The sequence below is a fragment of the Opisthocomus hoazin genome, chromosome 12, assembly GCF_030867145.1.
Source record: "Opisthocomus hoazin isolate bOpiHoa1 chromosome 12, bOpiHoa1.hap1, whole genome shotgun sequence".
In the NCBI taxonomy this organism is placed as follows: Eukaryota; Metazoa; Chordata; class Aves; order Opisthocomiformes; family Opisthocomidae; genus Opisthocomus; species Opisthocomus hoazin.
The window spans coordinates 9,180,511-9,204,204 of NC_134425.1; the positions used below are offsets into that span (position 1 = coordinate 9,180,511).

The 23,694-nt window shown below is 38.6% G+C and overlaps 1 protein-coding gene across 4 annotated transcripts in view; it reads right to left on the reverse strand.

Moving 5' to 3' along the window:
- The window catches only part of WWOX (WW domain containing oxidoreductase), a 529,815-nt gene that overhangs the window by 274,364 nt on the left and 231,757 nt on the right, over nt 1-23,694 (reverse strand). The window contains exon 9 of one of the 4 annotated variants that reach the window (XM_075433875.1): nt 9,377-9,470. The exons of the other annotated variants lie outside the window; for them this stretch is intronic. Coding sequence (XP_075289990.1) covers nt 9,420-9,470 — 51 coding nt within the window. The 3' untranslated portion in view covers nt 9,377-9,419. Of the gene's footprint in view, nt 1-9,376; nt 9,471-23,694 lie in introns of those variants that run through there. 4 annotated transcript variants of the gene reach the window in all.

Genomic DNA, 23,694 nt, shown 5'->3' on the forward strand with positions numbered 1-23,694 from the left:
GTGCATACACTGCATGCTCAGGGGAGAGCATGTAACTTAATAAGAGCCGTGCTATGATGTATTTTCAGCAGTGAAATGTCTTGGGCAAATGGCTGATTTCCTCCTATATTGTAGTGCATATCCAAAAGGATGAAATTGCTAAAAATATGCTTAAAATGCATATGCTCACTGATTTGCAAGATAAGAAGAATACTCTCCGAGCACCACATTGATCTAAAATATCTAATTATTACTTTCAGAACAATACATTTGTTTCAAAACTTCGGATGGGCGATGCTAGTGCCATCTCCTCTCTTTGCTCCCATGTTTGGGGCCAGGCCAATGACAGGGCATGGACTGAGCCAGGGGACTCTTGGAATGATCGCAGTTAAGCAGAACGGTTTCTTTCACTGGAACTCTGTTATAGACACACAGGGGACGTCTGAAAAGTAGGATATGTGTTGTTCACTTATAGCAGTAAGGACTAATTTGTCCTCAACAAATTTCTGATGTCACCTGGTTTTGCAAACAAGCCTTCTAGCCCTTCTCTACCTCTTTTTGTCAACTATCTAGGTACCGGGCTACTTGTAAAAGAGATGTTGTACGAATCAGGCACTCACCTATTTATTCTTTAAACCACTTGCTTCCTACTCTGTCCCAAACATTTAATACAGCTTTTCCTCCCACATAAGAGAAATATCTTCACCATTTCCAGCAACCCTGGTGTCCTCAGCTGTCGTTTTGGGAGAGCGAGAGTCAGTGTGAAGCACTATTTCACACGGGCCTTTAATTCCTTCAAACATTTCCCCCTCCTGCTGTAGAGAGCCAAGAAACAGCCATGCTCAGCTCGGGGCATGTGCTTCACAGCCACTGCTGCAGCACAGCACGGCCTGTCTTCTCCAAGTTTTAACGTCACACGATGTCCCAAAGCACAAGGGCCTATCAAGGCCTTATTTCTTTTTCACACAAAGTCAAATTTTTCAAGAATACATCTGTAAAATCGTGAATCTTTCTGACAAATCGCATACGGGCCCAAATCCTGACAATTCAGTTTGAGTACAATTGAAACCTCTCTCTAATTAGGTAATTTAAAAAGAAAAGAAAAAAAAGGCAAGCAAAACAAACTGAAAGCCTTTAGCTTCTATGTTATATCAGCAAAGACATGTTTTCATCATGCTGCTCTTACAGGTTGTGAATTTGCCAGCATCAATGAAGTACTCTGAAATCCTGATATGGTATTGAAGTTACCACAGAACTATGAAACACTTGTCACTGATTCACTAAATACAGACCACAGAGAAAGAGGAATAAAACACAGAGCATAGATTCTGGAATGAAAATACACACAGCACTTCCAACAAGCTTAAAAAAATGAAACAACAAAAAGTACTTCTTTGACAATTTTTGCTGGACACAAAATTCACTGCCGCTTTCAGCACGTAGGAGGTGCTTTGCCTTTCCTGTGCCTTCTCCATCTTTCAGGTAGCCGTGGTGGTGGCTGCAGCAGGTGACGTGAAAGAGCCGCCAGCCCTGCTTGGGACGGGAGCACGGTGGAGGACTGCCACCAGCAGCACGGCAGGCACTCGTGAAAAGCGGGCCTGACATTCCATGTCCCACCCCAAATAACAGCTTTATATTTGATTCCATCCACTGGAGATGTCAGCAAGGGAAACAAGGTTATGTGGCAGCAGCTACCATATTTTACCTATCTATATAAATACATTTAAACATATGGGAAATAAGGTTAAAGGACTGATCCTGAGGTATGGACTTTTAGGCTAGTAACCCTCACAGAACTCCAACCTGAACACTGCAAGTGGGAGTAAAAACAGTGCATGATACCAATACATCTACTATAAACATCCACGGGAAAACATTACACCCGTTATGTGCTTTAACACAGCCCCTGTCTGTGAACTGGGAATGCTTTTGTAGTGTACTGCCTCACAGAGCAGACAAGCTCCTTAATAACTGGATGTTAGGAGAATTGAAGCAAAACTTTTATCTTTACTATTAAATCTCTCTTTTCAATCACTAAGCTCGCTATGAAATAGCATAACAATGCTGCTATTAGGTAAGCAAGGGACAGAGTGGATGCAAATCCCCACTGAATTAACATGCCTGCTCCTGAGTCAGCGCTGGGCCTTCCAGCACCGACCTTCCCAATCAGCACGTCTGGTTTTTCCCATTTCCCAATGGCACAGGGCTCATCTTCTCTCTGAAGAAATCAACCCCAGTATGTGGCACCTCTCCAAATTAGCACCACACACCAGGGTGGGCTTTAGAGTCTAATTAGCATTACTAGAAAGTGTCCGTTTTTCAATAACTTCCACAGTATTTAAACAAAGCAAATCAAAGACTGTGGGTACATGGTTAGTCTGTAACATCAGATAGTGAGAAGAAGGCACCTACCCCTGGCTCCTTGCCAGTTTTGGTTAGCAGACTCAGGGTACGAACTTGGGACCTCTCAGTGAATAGACGCTAACGCACCGGTGAAAGGTCATCAAAGCAGTCTGACTTCGGATATCCTGGAGCGGTACTGAAGTCTCTCATTCCTCCGCTATCTTTTGTCCCCATCCGGTTCACCTAATAGATGATCCTAACAATTCACATTGGCAGTCCTCTGTAGTGTAATGAACACTATGTGGTCTGATGAATGCAACCGCTGCACAGAAAACGTCAGTTCTTTCATTAAGAAAACCTTCCCAAGTTCATTGTATTGAACCAGCGCTCCAGCTATTAGGCTGATACATGACACAGTCAATTCCAGTTACACTTTAAGTGACTATTCATGTTCAGTGAATTCAATTTTTAAAGATAATTTGTATATGTTTAGGTATTTACATGAATGCACATTTCTTCTGACTTCTTCTTACATATCTTTTTCTGAGCTTTCCATTATTATAGTAATGGGGGGGAGAGGGAGGGGATTATATTTCCCAACAGATTCTGAAAATGCATAACTGATGGAAAAGACACTGAAAACCAAATCAGCAGCTTTCTGAGAATATACTTGCATAGAACTCTGAATTACTTGTAGGTAAAACAAATTACAATGTATGCATTTATTAACGTTAAAAAAAATAGCTCACAAATTTCTTTAAAGAATGACTACTGTTATGTCACATTTATTTCTGAGGACCCATTTTCTGATATTAGCCAATATAGTACCTCGTTGTATATAGTACTACAATTAGTGGCATGTAAACTTGTAAAGCAAGTAATTAAAAAAGTTAAGCTATTGCTGCTGCTGAACAGAAAGCACCTGTTTTTTCACGAAGAAAAGCTTCCCAAGTTCATCGTATTGAACAAGGACTCCAGCTATTAAGCTGTGCAATGACACAGTCAATGACTGCTGTAGTATTAATTCCATTTAAGCATCTTTTTGTTATCGCTAGCCTTTCTGTACTTTCTTTTAACCGACTTTGTTTATTGATAATTATTAGAGGACCATTGGTTCCAAAAGACAGGCATATTTTCATTATACATATCCTCCACTGCCCACAGTAGTAACAATATTTCTGTACAGATCATGCTGAAGTCTTCAAAGCATTTACAGTGTGCACAGATCATGATACAGTGCTTCAGAAATAAAAAATAAATAAGGTCTCTTATTGCACCATTTGGATATTGAACAACAGTAAATCTAGCTTTCCATCCACGTATTTAAAAAGAACAGGCTGTTTACTTCTTCTGAAACACACTACAATGTTTCCATTAATGTGGATTTCTTTTAAATTAAACTATCAACTCTACTTTTCTACAATGAAAAAATATAATTATTATATCTTGACTTTACCAGGCTTAACATGCTTGTGGACTAAAGCTCTACTGTTCGGGAAATAAAAACACCTTTCTTAATACTGCACTTCATAAGAGAAATTACAATTATGGGATGCAGGAACTTTGTGGTTTGATATACTTTGCAAGTGAAGAAGGGGGATGCCCTTCAAAGTTGGAAGGTAATCATTATTGACCTTGTGCATTTAAGACAGCCTAGCAGGTTTCTATATAAAGAAACTTACAGAGAGGTCATTGAAAGCACTAGTGAAGAGACATGAAAAAAGGAGATAGCAGAGAACATAGCACCAGTTAAGCAGGTTAAAAATTTAACTATAAACAGATTCAGGAAGTGAAGGTAAAAACAAAAGAACATTTTCTTTGTAAGTGTCATGCAAATTTATGGTTCTGCATTAAATATTCATTATCAGTTAGGTAGCCTTTACAATGTCATTATTAACTTTTACAATTTCTGCAAAGTCTTTTTCTCTTCTTTCCCTACATGCAGCATGAGCACTCTGTGGTTTTTGAACACATGAGCACGTGCTTAGGGCTGGCACTCAGCGGGCAGGAATCTGGTCTTCCCTCCTTTACTCATTCCCAGGGTCTCTGTTAATCTCTCTTTGTTTGAATTTACCTGTTTGAAAAACAGGTACAATAAAACCTCCAGGCATCTCCCCAGGGTTCTATGACACCTAGTTTGGCACTTCCAAAAGCACACTTAGAAGAGCCTTTTGAAATCATTGAATGAAAAGCATTATGTAATGAAAAATAAATTACTTTAGTATGACGAGGTTATTTGGAAAATGTTTAGTTAAAATACTCTGGTTAGGAATATTAAAACACCTGTGATACACAGTGGATAGCTTTAATATGCTTTTTTCTTTCAAACAAAATTTTAAAATAAGCTGTAACGCAGAAAAGGTCCTATTTACGTGTACTTTCTACTCCCATTTAATTAAATCTGTATCAGTATTATTATACAGTATTCACATATTTTCTGTTTCCCCCTCTAGATAAAGAACAAAGAAATTGAAAGAGAAACAGAAATAAAACGACTGAGCTCTTACTTTTTTGCTTTTATAAACAGAAGAGGGACAAACCTGCTGACCTTTCTGTGATTTGTGCTATTTCTCTTCAACCTACCGCCTCACGATGGCTGTATATACCTGGCCTGGTTAGGCAAACCTCTTTCCTACTGGGTCTTTCGTCCCAAGAACACCAGCCTACCATGCAGCTAGGAAACTGCAATCTCAGTACACTGAAAACCTCCACCAGAAGAGTCAATCATTCTTATTAACAGATGCCAACAGCATCCTAGAAACAATCCCCTCGCATGACTGTCCTGCCCCTTCAGCCTCCCCTCCCCTGTCAGCCGATAGCATACAGTTTCCCAAAATATGTCTCATTTTCAAGAGACAGATGTATTACAGCCCTGTTATCACATATATACCCTTCAGAAAAGATAAAAATAAGAAAGACCTTACAAAACATGTTGTAGCAATAGCTAAATCATAAATGTTTGATAAGGAATGGCTAAATCCAGACAAATAACTGTTCAATCCCACTTTGTATTAGGCAGATAAAGTCACACAGGAAATCAATGTGATCTATTGAAATGAAAAAAAGTCCATCTTAGGGACTATACGGTATTATAGAATATGTGACATTATAAATGGGCTGCTCCCATAAGTGTTATACAATCAGAAGTTGCATAGTTTTTATTTATTTTTGTGTTTAGGAATGTAAAAGTGGGATGTGAAAGTCACTATTTGTCAACAGGGCACATGTGGGCAGCAGTGAAGTAGGTGAGTATTTATAACCTTTTTATTTTCCCACTCTTGAAGGGAATACATAATCCTCTCTAGGGATAAAAGGCTCTTCAGTCACCCGCTAGCCCAGGGCTCCTTTTTAGCACAGGCTGACAGATGTGCTAAAATTGTAAGTGAAGTGTTGTGATGTTGACTCCTAAAGCAGCGATCATTAAGGTTGAAATTAGTATCCCCTCCCAGCCATTCAAATGTTAAAAAGTTCTGACACCAGGCGTAATTGGACAACTTCACCTAGTGGGGATAGCATTACATTTTATCCTACTGACTTCTTTCTGCCTTTTTCATCCCTCCTCCAATTTAAATGAAGCAAAACAACTTTTTATACATCTTTCACTTACACAAAACAAAACAAAAATCTGCTTATGCAGAAAGACATCTCAAAAGCAGACATACGAGTTCACAACTACATATACAAGTAGTATTGTTTAAGGCTATACTATTTCAGCTGACAACAGTATTTTAAATAAGATGCAGTTAAAAAAAAGACTGAAGGAAAATATAAACAGATGTCCTAATATGTATTAGCATCTGCTGAAAGAAATTTCATTTGAAAATGTCAAACACACTTTTCTGGCTATATGTACTAATTAGTTACATGTGGTGTTAACATACTTTAATCTTCTGAAATAAAAGTTTCACATGCACTATATTTATGTATACCTGGGTACATCTCCAGCAAGTACAGCAGTTGCTATAAATGGCAGCAAGTGCTAAAAGATATAAGCAATCCACACAATTAGATTTCAGGTCATTTAGATCGGTGTGAACTAAAAAACATGTTAATGTGCTATACACCCTGCCGCTTCTGCAAATCTTGCTGAGTTTGACACATTAACGAACGGGCCATCACCTGATAAACGCTGGATGTGTGCGGACCGCTAAAGTCTCAGATTGTCTCTACTGACTCGGACCAAGATTCTGACAATGACACAAACCCAGCAGTGCTGCTGCACTATTGAACTGTTCTTGTGCTGTGTGTCTGAAGGGAAGATCTTTCTTCTTCATTTTATGAGAAAAACTTCAAATGTAGATCAAGGCCCACACTGTAACACAAAATATGGGAAAGCTGACTGCGAAACCTAACCAGTGTTTTAAAATCAAATAAAATACAATGTTTGTGAATTCTTAACACTTTGCTATTGGGTCCAAAGGAGGGCTACAAAAATGATCCGAGGGCTGGAGCACCTCTCCTATGAGGACAGGCTGAGAGAGTTGGGCTTGTTCAGCCTGGAGAAGAGAAGGCTGCGGGAGACCTGATTGCAGCCTTTCAGTACTTCAAGGGAGCCTATAGGAAAGATGGGGACAATCTTTTTAGTAGAGACAGCAGTGACAGGACGAGGGGTAATGGTTTTAAACTAAAACAGGGTAGGTTTAGGCTGGATATAAGGAAGAAATTCTTTACAACGAGGGTGGTGAAACACTGGAACGGGTTGCCCAGAGAGGTAGTGGAGGCCCCATCCCTGGAAACATTCAAGACCAGGTTGGACAGGGCTCTGAGCAACCTGATCTAATTAGCGGTGTCCCTGCTCGCTGCGGGGGGGTTGGACAAGGTGACCTCTAGGGGTCCCGTCCAACGCAAAACTTTCTATGATTCTATGATTCTATTGAGTTAGATTCAACTTATAAAGGCTGATGAGCACATCTATTTCTGGCATGAGAAAGAAGGTGTTAATACTGTGGCTCTCTCATAGCCTTATACTGTACATCGAGTCACAAGCTTCAACAACCTCACTAAGCCCCATACTCCATCTTCCAGCTGAACCGCGTGTATTGCTTCATCTACACTGGGCTCCTGCCCAGGGCTACTACGCATCTCCATCAGACTACACATCTCCACCAAACACTCATGCAGAAAGCAGGCACACCTACAGCTCTGTTACACTGCCTTGCTGTGCCTCCTCCCCGTATGTCACTCACACGTCAGGCTACTGAAGACTTTCGGGGCTAATGCACAAACCTTGCTCTAATGAAAGACAGGAGACAAACTAATGTGCACAACTAACTTCTGCTTTGGCACTGTAGCACTGCAGCAGGGGTAGTGAGCTGATTATTTTGACAGTTAATAATTCAGTATCAAGGCCATCAGTGGCTCCTTCTGTCCTCACCAGCTCCCTTGCCGTTCAGCATTACTGAGAATATGGTTTCCAAGACTGAACTATACAAGCTGACCCAGCCAGGATAGCCTCTTCCAGACTGCTTTCTCCCACTGTCAAGGCCACTAAGTACTACTGCATGGGGAGCATTAACTCACTGCGCGGATGCTGTGCAAAGAACAAGGATAAGATTCCTGCATCTTGGTTTTGAAGATATTCTTGCCTGTTTCCTTCATCCTGTAATTAAGTTCTTAACTTGTACTTACCGCAATTTGTCTCTCTAAGGATGTGGTTGGTCAACTCCCCTTCTATAACCTCCTTCAGTGTCACCCATCAGTCCTCTGGACTTGCCATAACTGCCAGCTCATCAGAATTTACTTCTCATCCATGCTCAGATTTCTATTTTAGATCTGTTTCTGTGTGGTTCGTTGCAAATTGTTTCTCTTAACTGCAAGACTTTTATCCTACACACCTGCACGAAGGTCCAACCCACAAATACCTCACCCCTTTTCTCTCTGCTCTTGCACTCATTATGCTGAGCATCTTTGGCAGAAAACTTACTTTTTCACAATAAATTAATCTTTTCTTCCTCTAATACTGTAGTCTGTCTATATAGAAATCTTCAGTTTAATCCAGTTTATCCTGATTCACTACCAACATGTCAATGCTCACCCTAGATCAACTTCAAGATAGTTGTTTTCATTGATGAATTCCTAAATTTTCCTTTTATTCTGCTTACAGATCTTCCCACAAGCATTTGCAATATTATCTCATTATCTTTTTTCATAATCCACATTAAAATTCTCCTTTTCTTTGGTATCTAATCTTTTCTTTGGCATCAAAAAAAATCACGCCTAAAACAGGGCCTACCATATTGATTAATATTATCTCATTATATGCTTGTTCTTCTTATCTATCTGTATCCCTGACTTTTGATTAGCACTTAAATTTTAAGCAACACAGACTTAGAACAATCTTTTTGGTTTATTTTGCATATTTATTAATATGGCTGGGTCCTCATCTGTGACTAACAATCTAGGCACTGCACTAATGATAATTATCATCATCTTGTTGTTCCTTCTTTGTTGATATATAAGCATGTAAACTGGATTTTGTTTTCTGGGTAGGACTGCCAGGGATGATTGTTAGGAGTTCTGCTTGAAGAAGAAACTCAGGCGCTTTTATTAATCACTTTCAAACTAAGTGTTGTAGTCTTTTGTTTTTTTAATGGAAATTAAGGATGGGAAAATCTTCAGGGTAACTGTCAGGAAAAACGGTTGGGAAAGTACTAATTAGAATGACTTTGTGTTGTGTTGTCAGATACGCAGCATACACATAATTTTTTTTTAGTAAACATATTGTAAGAAAATAAAAGAAAAACGAATTGCAAATCCTGCTTCTATATGTATCAACAAGGACACACAAGTGTAATACACCAAAGGGACAGTCAGTCTCCACATAGAGAACGTGAAATGCTAACCCTCATAGGCAAATCTACCAAAGATGAGAGAGTTCACATGCAGAAAACCCGATTTAAGAATGGAGGCACCAGTATTCTCCCAAATCTTCATGAGGAGGAGGTATTAAATTATCTAGTCTGACGCCAGCACTTGGATTAAATTCTAATACATTGCCATGCACTAATTCTATTATTAGGGAATGAAAGAGGAACAGAACATGCAAACACATTACCATGACTGTATAAACCGTATCTTTATTTGGAATAGGAATTATTTTAAGGACATCTGAAGCTCTGTTTTTCTTGCACAAAACCTGGGGTGTGAACCTGAAAAATTAGCAAAAGGGCAGAAAAGCTTGAAAACAAGCTGATTATGACAGCTTTATCAAGAAAAAAGTGAAAATGCAAATGAAATAGACTTTTTCTAAATATAGTTTAATTTATAAATAAGACTTCACGTCACAGATTTGTTTATCCTCATTTGGTGATAATTGTTCACAGCAGAATATATCAGAAAATTCTATAATAGGAACCACAGCCAGGATATGCTAAATAATTAATCACCCTCCCAGCCACTTGCATTTCTGTTGATATAAATGACCGTATAATTCCGAACCCAATTATCACTACTTAGCCATTCCATTTTGTAGTTAAAATCCCACAAAATTAAAGTGCATCAATTGTTAATGGTAATAGGCCAGACAAGGGATTAAAGATTATTTTAATGTTTATTTCCTGTCAGGAGGTTTTTTTGGCAGGAAGCAGTATAGACAAAAGGCTACATTAAGATGAGATTCATACAATGTATTTAAATCTACTAACTTCTAAAAACCTTATGGTATAATTACTTGTTTAATCTACTTGTTCCCTGAAGATACCAATGGGGGTTCATCAAGCCAACTTCATTATATCTACTTCGTAGAAATCAAAATATTCTCTTTAACTTTGCAAAAAGCAGTCAAGCTTACCATAGACACAATTCTAACAAAAACAGACTTGAAAAAGGAATGGACTACACCAGAATATAAGGGGAACCAGATTACTATCAAGACTTTCTTGTGTCATATTCTGCTTGGTTTATCCCCTGTTACTACTGGCCCTGTGTATTTGCATACAAGAGTTGGTCCATGTAAACACACTTAAAAGAATCATTTTTATACCATTAAAGCTTCATTAATTACAGAACTTTTCTTTACTTGCCACAAAATGGTGACTTTTCTCCACTTTTCAGAAAAGTACTTATGCAAATGCATTAAATAGACAAATCTCTTAGTTCAGATATTACTTTGTGTTCTTAAAATGCCTTTTTTATCATAAGGCATTGCCAACAAAACTGAGAAAAGCACTTTTTTCCACTAACATTGTGACTGGAACTCTGTAGAACTGGGCATGAGGGCTTACGGATCTGAGGAGGGGCTCTTACAGTTTACTGTTTCCATAGGCAGCAAGCATAGGCTGAATTTTCTGCACTTCTAAAGGTTATTCAGCTGCATAAGGTTACAGACAGGTATCCGTAGTTTGGGTCTTTTCTGATGAAACCACCAGATTCAGAGCTGGCAATAACTGTGCCAGTTATTTTAGGCTTATACTCACATTACCGTACACAGCCTCGTTCATTTGATTCTCGTCTCTTTTCTGCCTAAGCAGAAATCTACATCTGTACTAAATATAAAAGCTGAGTGGGAAATATTTGCATTCTTGTGTACATGCATTCACTTCCTTGCCCACTCAGCAATACTATCCCATTCTCCAAAATCTCCGGACAATTTACAGATCAAGAACATTATAGTACTCTGTATCTACACTTTTTTTTTTTTTCCTGCAGGAAACCCTTACCCGGCATATATCCAACGAAATAACACACTAAATCATGATACAAATAGCACGCTACATAATCACTTCACATTGTATCAATGACAGATCCTGTTTCTTTGTCTGCTTCAAATCTTTCGTCGGGAGCACGTTCACTGTTTGGCTAAAGCCACCTTTCATTCTTTCTCCTCTCTCTCCTCTTTATAGAGAGAAAGACAGCTGGGACAGGTCTGTGGCAGTAACACTTCGAGGCTGTCACGAGGAGGGGATTTACAGCCTGAGAGATTGCTCAGGAGGGCAGTGAAGAAGTTCCTATGTACAACCAGGATCACCTGGCAATGATATCACTAATTTGTGAACAGTGAGTTTATCAAATGCCCAGTGGTGTTAATAACTCAGATGTCATCGGCTGCAGGTATTGAGAAAGAAGCTTCTAACGGAGACACACTAAACAGCCGTTCCTCCTGGAGTCCCAGTTGCTACAGAATTTTACATTGATGATGCACGTTTGGCATAAAGAAGCACTGCAGAATTAAAATTGCTATGTAACGTACTTTTCCCTTGTTTTCCTTAGTATGTACGCACACACACACAAACTTTCCCACCCCACTCTCACCTCCCAAAAAAAAAGGAAAGCAAAACCCTCAACAAAGTTCAGAGTCCATATCTCTTCTGAGATTTGTGAGAGCAAGTAGACATGGTATGGAAACCGATTCCATAACCTTTCACCAAGATAAAATTTACTGTGAATAAGACCCTAAAGCTCTATGCTCAGCTCTGATTTAAGCCTCTGAAACGCAGCCTCCCAAGAACACTTCCATTCTAATAAATACCTCACCGTGATGCGATATGCTAATTACTTGAGTCCTAGGGGAAGCTTAAACAACTGATCCTCAAGCAAGCTCTACCACAACACTCACTCCAGTGGCCAGGACAGCATCTGGGCTGAAGTAAGCACTCCTATTTAGCAGGTTTAAGACGTTTCTCTTCCCCAAACACCACCTCTGTGGCAAAGAACAAAGCATGTTTGGTTTTCAAGCCTGAAAATTTCTCTCTAATTTTCTACAGAATTCAATATTTATCAATAAAAAGAATTAATGTAACTTATGGAAACGAGACTTCCTCTAAAACTCTAATGTTCTGTATCTTTTATTTTTAAATTGTGGCATTAACAATGGTCTCAGCAGCAAGCGGAGAAACGCATGAAGTGTGTGCTTTCTTTATAGATTTCCTGTTTCTGCAATTTCACTTGAAAAATGGCAGTGCCCTGCCATCTGAAGTTTTCAGTTTGTTTAACCCCAAGCAAAAGACAATTAAAGAACTTCCAGTATATGGTCATGAGACTGTAATTGCTCACCAGTGCTACTTGTGGTGTCAGCTGCCACACTGAGCAGCAGCGTTTTAGCTTCACCAGCCTAGCAAGCCTGCTGGAGGTTACTGACTATGGCAATGGCCCCACGCTGAGAAGAAAATATTTCATGAGCAAAACAATTTCCACAGCATTCTTGAGATGCTGAATTAGCATGGAGTAAAATGGAGAGACTCCGTGGTGGACAAACATCTAGAAGTACAGGGCATCTTTTAATCTTTTTTTTTTAAAGCAAATAAATTCCTGCTTTATTATCTTTTTATTTTCTCACACACTTTCTTACAATTCTCCCATTTTCTGTAAACTTTTTTTTTTTCAAAATTCCTGTAAGCAAATTTATATCCTGAATCTATACATCTTAGGTTATCCTCTGCAGCCTGGAAGTTTCATGTAAGAAATAACATATCAGTCTTTTAATTGGAAGTTATAAAAGCTTGAAGAATGGATGGTTTAGGCGAACAGAAAAAATAAATCAAGCCTTTCAAACGCTGTTTTGGGCAAAAATCTTTCCCAAACTAGACTGACCAAAATGAGTTCACGTTTGTAAGATGTTCAATACAGTCCTGTTTGCTCTCACATTCTCAGACTTGGCCCTACGTTGACATTTGTAGACAAGTGATTCGTATATCTGACAATCACAGATCAGTATTTGTTGTATCATTATTGATACACTCTACAATAGGCTGAAATAAGAAAAAATAACTTAGATCACCAATGTACATCCAAAACATTGTAGTTCTCAGTCTAGCACACTCTGAGGACTACCTGTTATCCACATCAAAGACAAAAGGCACACCATTAACATAATTCTCTGCAATGGCAATGAAAGTGAATGCATATTAATGGTTGCTTAAGAGTAATCATGGTAGACTCTTGGCATTAAGACAAGGAATATTAATTTTCCAGAACATAAAAGCATAAATGACACCTACATCTCTACGCAAAGCCGACGCAAATCGATTGCCTAAATGTAATTTAATTCAAGATTCTTGGTGTAACAACACAGAGACAGAACTCTATATGATCAACAAGATGAACACAAAAACTATATTTCTAAGACCATGTGTCACTGTCTAGTAATTCTTTTGGTTCTTTTTGGTATGCAAGAAAATATCAGGTTTTTTAATGAATGAAAAAATAGCGTAGAACACAAAGCATATGCAAAGTGATAATATAGTACCTGGACAACAGAGCTTAAGAGTAAAAGGATAATGGCATAAATTAAAAGGGAGAGAATAAAACCATTCAATATGATTATGACACTTTAATCTTACCAATATCTGTACTGAAGAGCAAACTACGTTTTGACTTTCATTTTAACAAAATTGTTCTCATGGATTTCTGATTAGTTCCCTGGTTATTTATTTGACAATACAAATAAATAACTGTATATAATCTCATAATCATGACCAATGTGCTATACTGTGAAACGTGACTCTCTAAAATGCCAGAGCAGATTTCTCAATGCATTGTCTCTCACTGACCTCCAGATCAAGTTTGCTCAGTGTCTGACTAAAAGAATGTTCTTTGGTTTTGTTTTTGCTATTCTAAATAACTGCTAGCTCTACAAATTCACTATGGAACTAGAATAAAATCCAATCCATTCTTCCATAGCTATGTTGGCTTAGCATCACCAAAGGAAATAAAACGCGTTTTAGTTACTAAGGTGACCAGTTAGAACAGTGATTCCACACAGGACTAAGATACAGTAAGATAAAAGCCGTTGGGTTTATGTGGTAATCCTTCTGCCTAGAAGTGTCTATTGAGAGACAGCACGCAGGAAAGAGCAGGAAGTGCCATGATTTATTCAGTAATAATACTGTGGGGCACAAGTGCTGAAAACAGGCTTACACATCCCCCTCCCGACTAATTTTACATTGAGCTAAAATGTACCTGCGAATATTAAATATTTATTCTATTTTTCATATGCTTGCCTTTTACTCCTTCTCATATTTATTTACTTAATTTCTTTATAAACATTTATATTTTACTTTTGCTGAATAAATAAATTAAAAGATGAGGAGCCTTTAAACAGACAGAAGGCTCTGGGAGTTTTGCTACTGGCAAAAGGAGAAATTGCTGCTCATGGATGTAATGAGTCAACTACCAACGCAGAAATCTGGCAGAATGCCTGCATTTTAGAACCATGGGATATATGACTTCATTTGAGTGTATATAGGTCTTTCTTACAAAGTTGATTCTGCAGGGGTTTTTTGCAGTTGGTTTTAGTTTCTTCTATTGCCGTGCCTCACTCAAACTATTACAAGTTTATCAGTAATAACCAACTGACATCTTCCCCACCTCTTTTATCAAAGTCAGTGAAGTTTTCAAATATACCAGATTGTCAAGCACGTATACGTCATAAGACAAACTAATTCCTTGGAATTATCCTATTCTAACTATGAAATAACTTCATCTGACTAAATTCAACTCAGTGTCTTTTACTCAGTGGAGTAGGGAGTAAAATTTTCTTTCATCCCAGAAGACTATTTTACAATTCTTTCATCTGGGCTTCCAGGAAATGTTAGGATGTTAACTATCTGACAGAGTTCAAATCAGTGACAAGTAGTTTATTATAGCACAGGTTTTATTTCTCGATTTCAGGGGACATGGACTTCTAATGAAGAAGGTGGAATAATTCTTGCCTCAGTGTGTAAAATCAAGATTAATTTAGTAACCCACTTCTCTAATACCGTATGTGAAAAGAAATAATTCAGACTCCTAGTTAATTTGAGTATTGAACTGAAATTCTGCAGCTGCTTTCTGCCAGTCCTGAAAACAGAAATTAATTTCAATGACCAAGTCGAATGGAGTGCTGCTCTGTCAGGTAATTAGTCATCGTCTTTTGCTACTCAGGGTCTATCACGCTGCTAATCCATACATAAACCCCAGTATTCCCCTAGTCACTCACAATCTAAAGAGCTGTTTAACTACCTATTTCTCCCATTCAATCCTACCCCAGATATCAGCTGCAAAACGAGCATTCTTTCATGTTTAGCTTTCTTCCTACTATTTACTGCCAGCAGAATTAATGCAACTGATTTACATTTTCTTTTTTCTGTTTGATCAAGTCTGCTGTTGATTAAGTAGAGCTTAAGGGAAAAAATTATACTCCTGCAGCTTTCCTACTTGACTTGCCAGTTTATTAATGAAAGAAGCAAGGATATTGATGGCCCAGAAACTACAAGTGCAGCAATTAAAGGGTATGTCCTTCCAAGCTTCTAATTAAAAAAGAGTTCTTTTGTATTGAAAGATATAGTTTAGTGTCATATCTAATTCTCACTTCTGCTGTTTTGCTTTTTTTCTCTGTTTATTCTTTTTAAACAGAAATATACTGAGAAAACTTAGATCAGGCAGAATAAAGAAACTTACCCTGACAACCATTTCTGGAAGCTTTGTTCCCAAACAACAGTCTTAACGATAAAACAACAAAAACATCTCCCCCCCCCGTCCTTACAACAGTGATATAGCCATTGATAAATAGCACTCTGAAGGCAACTCTGTGCTATTTTTTCCTTGCGTACATTAGCAGAGTTTGTCCAACATCAAATTCAAGAAAAGTGAAGATTTTTGATACAAGTGCTTTGGGACATATAAAGATAACTAGACCCTTCCCTCCTCCTAAAACTTTTTTACTTAGCATCCACATTCTAGATTCACTTTTTTCATGTCAGGTATTTATAAGAACAATCCCACAGAGTTTCTTTCTGCTTCTTATCTAGTTCGATTTTTGCAATTCCTCTTTCAGAGACACCCAAAGTCAAAACATTGCCAATATTTTATTACTCTGCTGAGTCAGTCCCTTGCACATTAATGGCACACCTTCAACACTGGTACTACAAACAGACAAATAAATAACTCTTTTTCTGTCTAGTACTTTGGTTTTGTGGTGTGCAATTCATCTGAACACATGCAACAGAAGTCTACCATGTTCTGGCTAAATCAGACTTTGCAGGCATGCACAGACGGACTCTACAGCACCAGTGGAGGAAGCGCTAGGGACTCAGCCAGCACAAAGATCAACCTGCCTGCCCCACATCCAAAGCATCCTGCAGAACTCCAAGTACATCTCCACCAGCACACCAGGTACCTCTTCCAGATTTCTGCACCGCAGCATACTCCTCTCATTTAGTTACCAAATGTTTTGAAATCTCTGGGAAATTGTAGTAAAAAATAGGTACAATAAAAAAGTTATAATCTGGCATCCCATAATGGCTGGTGTCTACTGCATTGAAAATGGCTGTTCTCTGCACTGATTTTCAACACAGGAAGAGAAGCAAAACATCTTCCTCCTCCTGGTCTCTGTCTCTCATAGCCAAGAATGGTAAGAACTGCAGTGATCAGATTCTGTAGGTAATCTTGTGTATTACTGGGTTCCCAACAAGCAGAGATAGCTGTGTATTTAAGGACAGTCAGCTTGTCTTAAAAGAGGTACTAAAGTGAATCACAAAATTTCCCAGAGCTCCCAGCTGGAAAAAACAAGCCGTAAAATAGAGTGATTCTTCCTTAGGATAACAGGGTTAGCGATGTTGCTCTCGGAGCAGATTGTGTCATCCACAATATGACGGTCCACATTTCTCCTTGAGCCATCCCAGACAGGCCTCTTTTTTTTCGCCTGTTAACCTGAAAAATCTTGTGGAGGAGAGGGGTGGAGATGTTCTAACAGACCTTTTGAGATAGAAATTTCTCAATGACTTCCACTTTTAAGGTGACTTCACAGAAATGGTGACCCTCACAAGTACCGCTTGAATGACAGAGAAGCTTTAATATTTTTCAGTGGAATTGGGAGAGCTCTGACCCTTTTCCCCCTCTAGCTTTACACTCTTGGCACCACTGAAAAGTCAGAAGCATTAAGTTGATGTCAAGTGGCTGTGCTATTCATATTCTGTTATAGTCAATGACAATTAACAGTGCCATTCAGAAAAGCCAGGTACCGTATTACACAATTGCAAAATTGATCTTATCTGAGGCTCAAAAATCAGCAATGTTCAGACCTCAACCCACAGGCAAAAAGGAAGCAGAAAAGGAAAAAAAAGGAGGGGGAAGTACTGCCCGACCTCCAGACCACATAGCAAACAGCCGTGTGCAAGGCTCAGAAATAACTTGAAGAAGTGGCCAAATCTCTGTATGAAAGAATACAAGCTCTGATTTTTGTCAGCAAGCAAAATGATGTTAGAAAGAAGAGTACAAATTCAACTGAATGCTTGATGATCACCTTCAAAGTTGTTATTGCAGGCAAAATGCAACATCTTAGCATTGCTGACACATCAGAAAACCTCTGCGTGTGTCAATTCCAAGCTCTGTGCAGCACACGCCCACAGGCAAGCGTCCCTGCACCTACAACATAATCTTCATTTCTAGTACTACCACTGAACATCTATTTTCATTAATGTTTTTCCTAGAAACGAGTACAGACACATCTTTCTTCTAATGAATTACTGAATAGATCCAAAAGGAGAGGATTAACAAATAACTCTCTACTTTGGAAAGTGAGAATGTTTTCCTGTGCCAGTGAATCTCAGCATTAACTACAAACCAGTACAATAGTTGATTACAGTTCAGTCTATCTGCTTGAAACCACAGGGGGAATTTTAGATAGCAAAACTCAATTAGCTAGCTTGAATCTAACTAAAGCACCTGAGCTAAAACCTCTTCACACAATGGATGTGTTGTAGAATCAGGAACAGCTCCAGCCCACCATCACCCTCCTGGTTTTTATATCTCGTCTCAGAGGGCACTGTTCCTCCATGTCTCATGCCTGGGGACATTGGCTTTTAGCAGAATCCAAAACCAGAGTAAGTCTTCTTGAATCAGCAAGCTATTACGTTCCTTACATTCCCCAATCAAGTACGGACTAATCCACGCAACCACTTCAGTTCAAGCACGTAACTGAAACACTTTGTAATTAGATGGGAAAAAACCCAAACCCAAACCAACAAGTATTCTTCCATTTCAAAAACTCAATGATTGCACAGACTGATAGAAGGAACGTGTCATTACATCTAATTCTGCTTCAGATTGCTATTTTCCAGGCCAGGACCAGTGAAGTCCTTCCTGGACCTGGGCCTCTCTAAGACGTCCTAAGCCCCTGTGATGAATTTACGTGCCTCTGTTGTTCCCTTCCCTTCACTCCAGGTATAAGGTATCTGTACCAAAAACAAGAGAGTAAGGCCTTACACACACTACTCTGGATACCCATGTTCAAATCCATTCTAGTGGAAGAAGTGACAGTCCACCTTTGGTGCACTTGGAAGAGAACAGCTTGTATTCTACCAGACGTTTCACCGGATGCCAAGTTTTCATAGGGAATCAGGAACAGACCTGAGCACAGAAATCATCTTTGTCTGTTCATCATTTTATTTCAAAGAATACAATAAGAAATCATCAGCTAGCTTCAGTTCTCTGGGAAAAAGTCTCGGGTTGTTGCCTTAATGAAAAACACAGAATAGGCACAAAGCCACTACAGTTATACTTACAAATCAATACTCCCTATTGGTCTTATAATTTGTGTACCAAATATCTGCTTTAAAATGTGCACAAGCCTCAAAATACAAGCTACAGACTTTATATCTCAGACTTTTACATGTTTTCTACAGTTTCAATATTTGCAAAACAATGTGAAATTTTATACAGGAATCTCTTCTTGGCAGTGAGAGTCTATTCTATATTTATTTCCTTTAGTAAGAGGTAGCATAAAATTCCCAAACTGCTCCAGTGCAATTAAAATTACTTTTATTCATACAGTTACCTCTATGTCCACCATAAGCATTCCACAGTACTAATCCTTTTAGGCCCTCATCCAGCAAAGCACTTTACTGTGTCTTATTCTTAAAATCACAAGTCTCCCCACTGATTTCAATACAGTTATATTAAGGATGAACTTGGCCTACTATAGCAAAAACAATGTTAAAAATACAGTTTAAAAAACAAGCAAGGAAACTGAAAGCCTAAGAGACCTCAATATTTCTCTGTTTTGAAGTAAGGCATTACTAGTCTGCATTTGAGTACAGTCCAACGGTGGGTTATTTTTGTACAGTTAAGACAATTCAGGTAAGGAGCCTCTTTGCGTTAGAGATCCATTGATTTCAGATCTAGATGGTTTCAATAAGCTTCCTACACCCAAATGTTACAAGGACAGGGACATAAAAATGTCAATTACATAAATAAATCCGTAAGTATTGATAAATGCCCAAAATTAAATAAACCCACTTCACTCTAAGAGGCTTTGCAGCTCATATGGTTGTAAAACAATAAGAAAACTATGATAATTTTCATTTTTATAGTTACATTCATCAATAGCTCAAATATTTATCACAAACGCCGACCCACTACAGGCAGGAACTGTATGATTGTACAGCCCTGCTTTGACTATAAAGACACTGAACAATAGCTGGACACTTGGCTACAACCAAAGCTTCTCAAACTGGCTTGAACAGTCATTGTCTTTGGCTACTTCCTTCTGCCTTGTTTTTGCTCGTGCAAGAATTTATATGAGCATGCAATGAACTGGATCAGGAAACTAATCCAGCTGAAATATAAACCATCAAAAAGTGCTGACCTTACTGAAGAGGGCAGCTCAAGGAAGCAGGAGCCTGAGACTGCTTAAGATAGCATTGCCCCAAAATAAACATACATCAGACTGCATATCCTGAGGCTCAGAGCAGTAGCCAGAAGCAGAACCATGGATTTCACCAATTTCTCCACGTAAGCCATGGGGGTAGGTTGGGAGGAGAGCGCCACAAAACGAATGGGGACATTTCTTGAGTGGCTCCATAGCACAGCTTCTGATTGCTGTGGAGGGACAACAGAACTGAATTTGCCAAGGATGCCTGAATACCCCAAGCAAGATGACTCTACATGAAAGCATTTTCCAGTGACTTCCAGACTGTTTCTCCAGCCTTACCAGACAGCCTTCCTAACTGGCTCTCAACAATATTTTTAAGTGTGTGCTTTACCACCATTTAAAGCAGCCCACATGAGAGAGACTGAACACATTAGGTAAATAAATTCCTGTGGACATTGTGAAGGGAATAATGCCCTCCTATTTGGTTTATCCTGTACTGCAATAAACGTGGGGGTTTTTTTCAGTCAAGGTGCTGAAGTAACCCAAATGATAGTCGTATTACACTTATAAAAGACAACTCTAAGAAAGATCTTACTGCAATAAAAGTGAGGATATTTTTTCCCTTGGCATCCAAGCTTGCCATAGAAATGAGTGAGTTGCTGAATTTCTGCCAAGTATAGATGGTTCAGCATGCTATTAGATTAGTCTGTTTATACAGAAACAGCCAAAAATAGGAAACACACAGAAGCTATTAAAGATATTGTCCTGTGAGGGAAATATTTGAATGGTTTTGTTACTGCAACTGGGAAATAAGATATGAGTCAGTATTAATGTGATAAAGAAGTTAATGTGTTCTAAAGCAAACAGTTAGTTTCTTCAGCTTGTCTCTGAGTTGACAATAAAATAAATGTACAGACAATTATGTAGGGTTGGATGAGCCTGCAAGTAAGTGTATCCAGCTTAAAGCTCAGTGCTGCCAGTGGGTTAGAACTGAAACTCTGTTATCAAGTAATGATATGCTAACCCCAGGTAGTCTTCAAAGAAAATGGATGATTCAAAATGCCATGCATCACTGAGCTGGTGCAAGAATGGTCAATAGTGTTTAAGCTATTTCAACTGGTCCAAGAGAATTTCATAGAAAAATTCCTTTCCCTTGACCATTTTGCAATGGATTTCCTAAATTCTTTTCACTTTTGACATAGTCTAATGAAAAATAAAAACACCTTGGGTTTTTTTTTTACTTTATTTTAACCAGGGCAGTGGCAATATTTCATAGTGGATTTTACTGGCTTTTTAAAGAGTGAGCCAGCACAGAGAAATCTGCCTGTCCCATGTGAGACACTGAGCATTCATTCCTAAACACAGCTCCGCACAATCCTGATGCCCTGACCTCCTCCCTCCCTCCCTCTTCCACACAAAAACAAATCTAAAGGGTTACAATGCCTTAAAACTTCTCATGCAAAGTAAACAAAGAACAGGCTATTACATTGTGTGTATAAAAGGTGTACGTATTTTCTCTGCAGTAATCCACTTGTACAAACCCAAAGACCACATATACGAATCCTTAAGGGCCAACACATTTGACCAGTGAAGAATAAGTCCAAAGCTAAATGACTCTCCCACTGAGAAATCTCCCTCTGCAGTATCTCTTTTTTTATGGTGATCATGCCCTGGGCCAAGCCAAGAATATTCCCTGATGTTAGCTTACTTACTAGGACATGTGAAGAGGAGCAGCATCTTAAAGTGCACATGGAAACTTACACTAGCCAATTCAGAATAAAATTTTACAAGTACACAGAGGCATTTGATTAGCAGGAGCCTCACAAATCCTACACCAAGGGCTCGTTTCCAGAGGGATCTGAAAACTGGCCTCAAGTCATTCTGCCCATGGTATGCACATGCAGAGATTAGGCACAGTATTTGGAAGGGGAAGCAGCTGCAGAATTCTCTCGAGGTACCACAATTGAATAAGTTTACATTGCAAAGACAAAAAACTGCAGGTGGTATAATGGTATTTACAGCAAAATTTAAGAACTCTGCAATAACTAGCAGGCAGACCTTAGAGCTGGGCTTTTCCCTGGAACAAATCTACTCAAAACCAAGTCAAGCTGTTACATCAACAAGTCGAAAGACTGTTACTGATTTTGAGGCCTTAGCTGAAATTTATCTCTGGGAAAAGTATATCTTTCCATTCAACTGCACAGAAATCAGGCTTGTTTATTATTTCTTGAGCCTAATTTCTTACTTCAGGCAATAGGAAGCATGACTTACGTGTTCCCTGACACCAATCAGACAAGGACAATACTGTTGCCGTTATGCAGAGAAGCCTCCAACATTGAGAGGGACGCATGGTGTTTTCTTTCCTCAGCCTGTTTCCCTTGTGAACAGGTAGTCCATTTCTACAACGGGAATCTCTTTAGCTGTAGAATAAACTTGCAACATCCCTGCAGTATTTGTGGCAATGCAATCCCAACCTGAACGGTTCAGAGCATATATTGCTGTTCTATATATATATATATACACATTACTATGTGTGTTTAAAGCATATATTGCTATTGTTTAGATTGAACACTGGAGTCTCTATAAACAAACAAATTCAATTTATTACTTGTTTGTGATTGTGCACTAAGCATCTGTATTTTTAAAGTGGCATAAGCTAACAGCAAAGACAGAGCAGTCACTCTGAAACAAAACAAGACACAGGAAACGTAATGCGCCTTGTAGAGCTACAGGAGGTTCAAAAATAGAGAGCTTCCTTTTCAGTAAAGGGACAAAGTATCAGAAAAAGAGCAATATGTTTGTGCTTGGAACTGGAAGAAGAAAAAGGAGCTCAGTAAGTTTTACTGGCCACATGCCTCAAACCAAATGGATGTCTTTTAAAGAAAAGCACCTCTCTTGCTTTGTTTCATTTTCAAACTGTAATGTCTGAACAAGACAATGGAAAAGTTTAATCTCTAAAACATGAATGCTGAAAACAAATGCATTAGAAAATACCAAGCCAAAGCTACGATGGTGACACAAATGTGAAAAATGGAATTGAAATAAACTTGCCAGAAATCTATTTCTAAAAATATGTCTTTACAGTAGTGATATTTATAAATTTGACATACTCTAAAATTTAGCTCACTAAAGATTATTTCTATGCAAATATGCATTTCTCAAATCCCATAAGCATGCGAAAAATCCAAAACACATTTCTTGAAAATCAATTTCTGTGCAGTACAAATGTATCAAGTTAGAGGCAGCATGCTGATAAATATTAAAAAGGTCTACATTGTGCAAAATGAAAACTTATAACAGGACACAGTAGTAGAGTGCAGTATGTAGAGGTTCAGAGAGAACATGAAACAGTCCACGGTTTCAAAAGGACTCTGTGGTCTGACATTAGTCATTTTGGTTCTGATAAAGGATGTTGTAGAAGGTGCTGCTCACATTATGCAAATCACTAACCACTTAATTTCCTTCCCAAGTGGTAAAGCTCAAGTGTTTTCCCTGAACATACAGTGCGCATTTTCTTGTAACTCTGTGGTTTCTTTTCAATAGCCTGCGAATGCCAGCAAGTAAGAAGATAGCAGTAAGAAACAAAGAGGTTACTCAATGATTCCAAAGGTTATAGGAGTGCTTTTTAGATAGAAATCTGAACATAAATTCTAGACATTCACAAAGCATTTTTACTTCTAGTAATACCTCATTAGCTGCTTCAGTTTCAGAATGCTTGGATAAGTCTTTCTCTCTCTCTCTCTCTCTCTCCCCTGCCACCTCATATTCCAAGAATTAAATATAGTTCACTCCTGGGCCATTTCTAG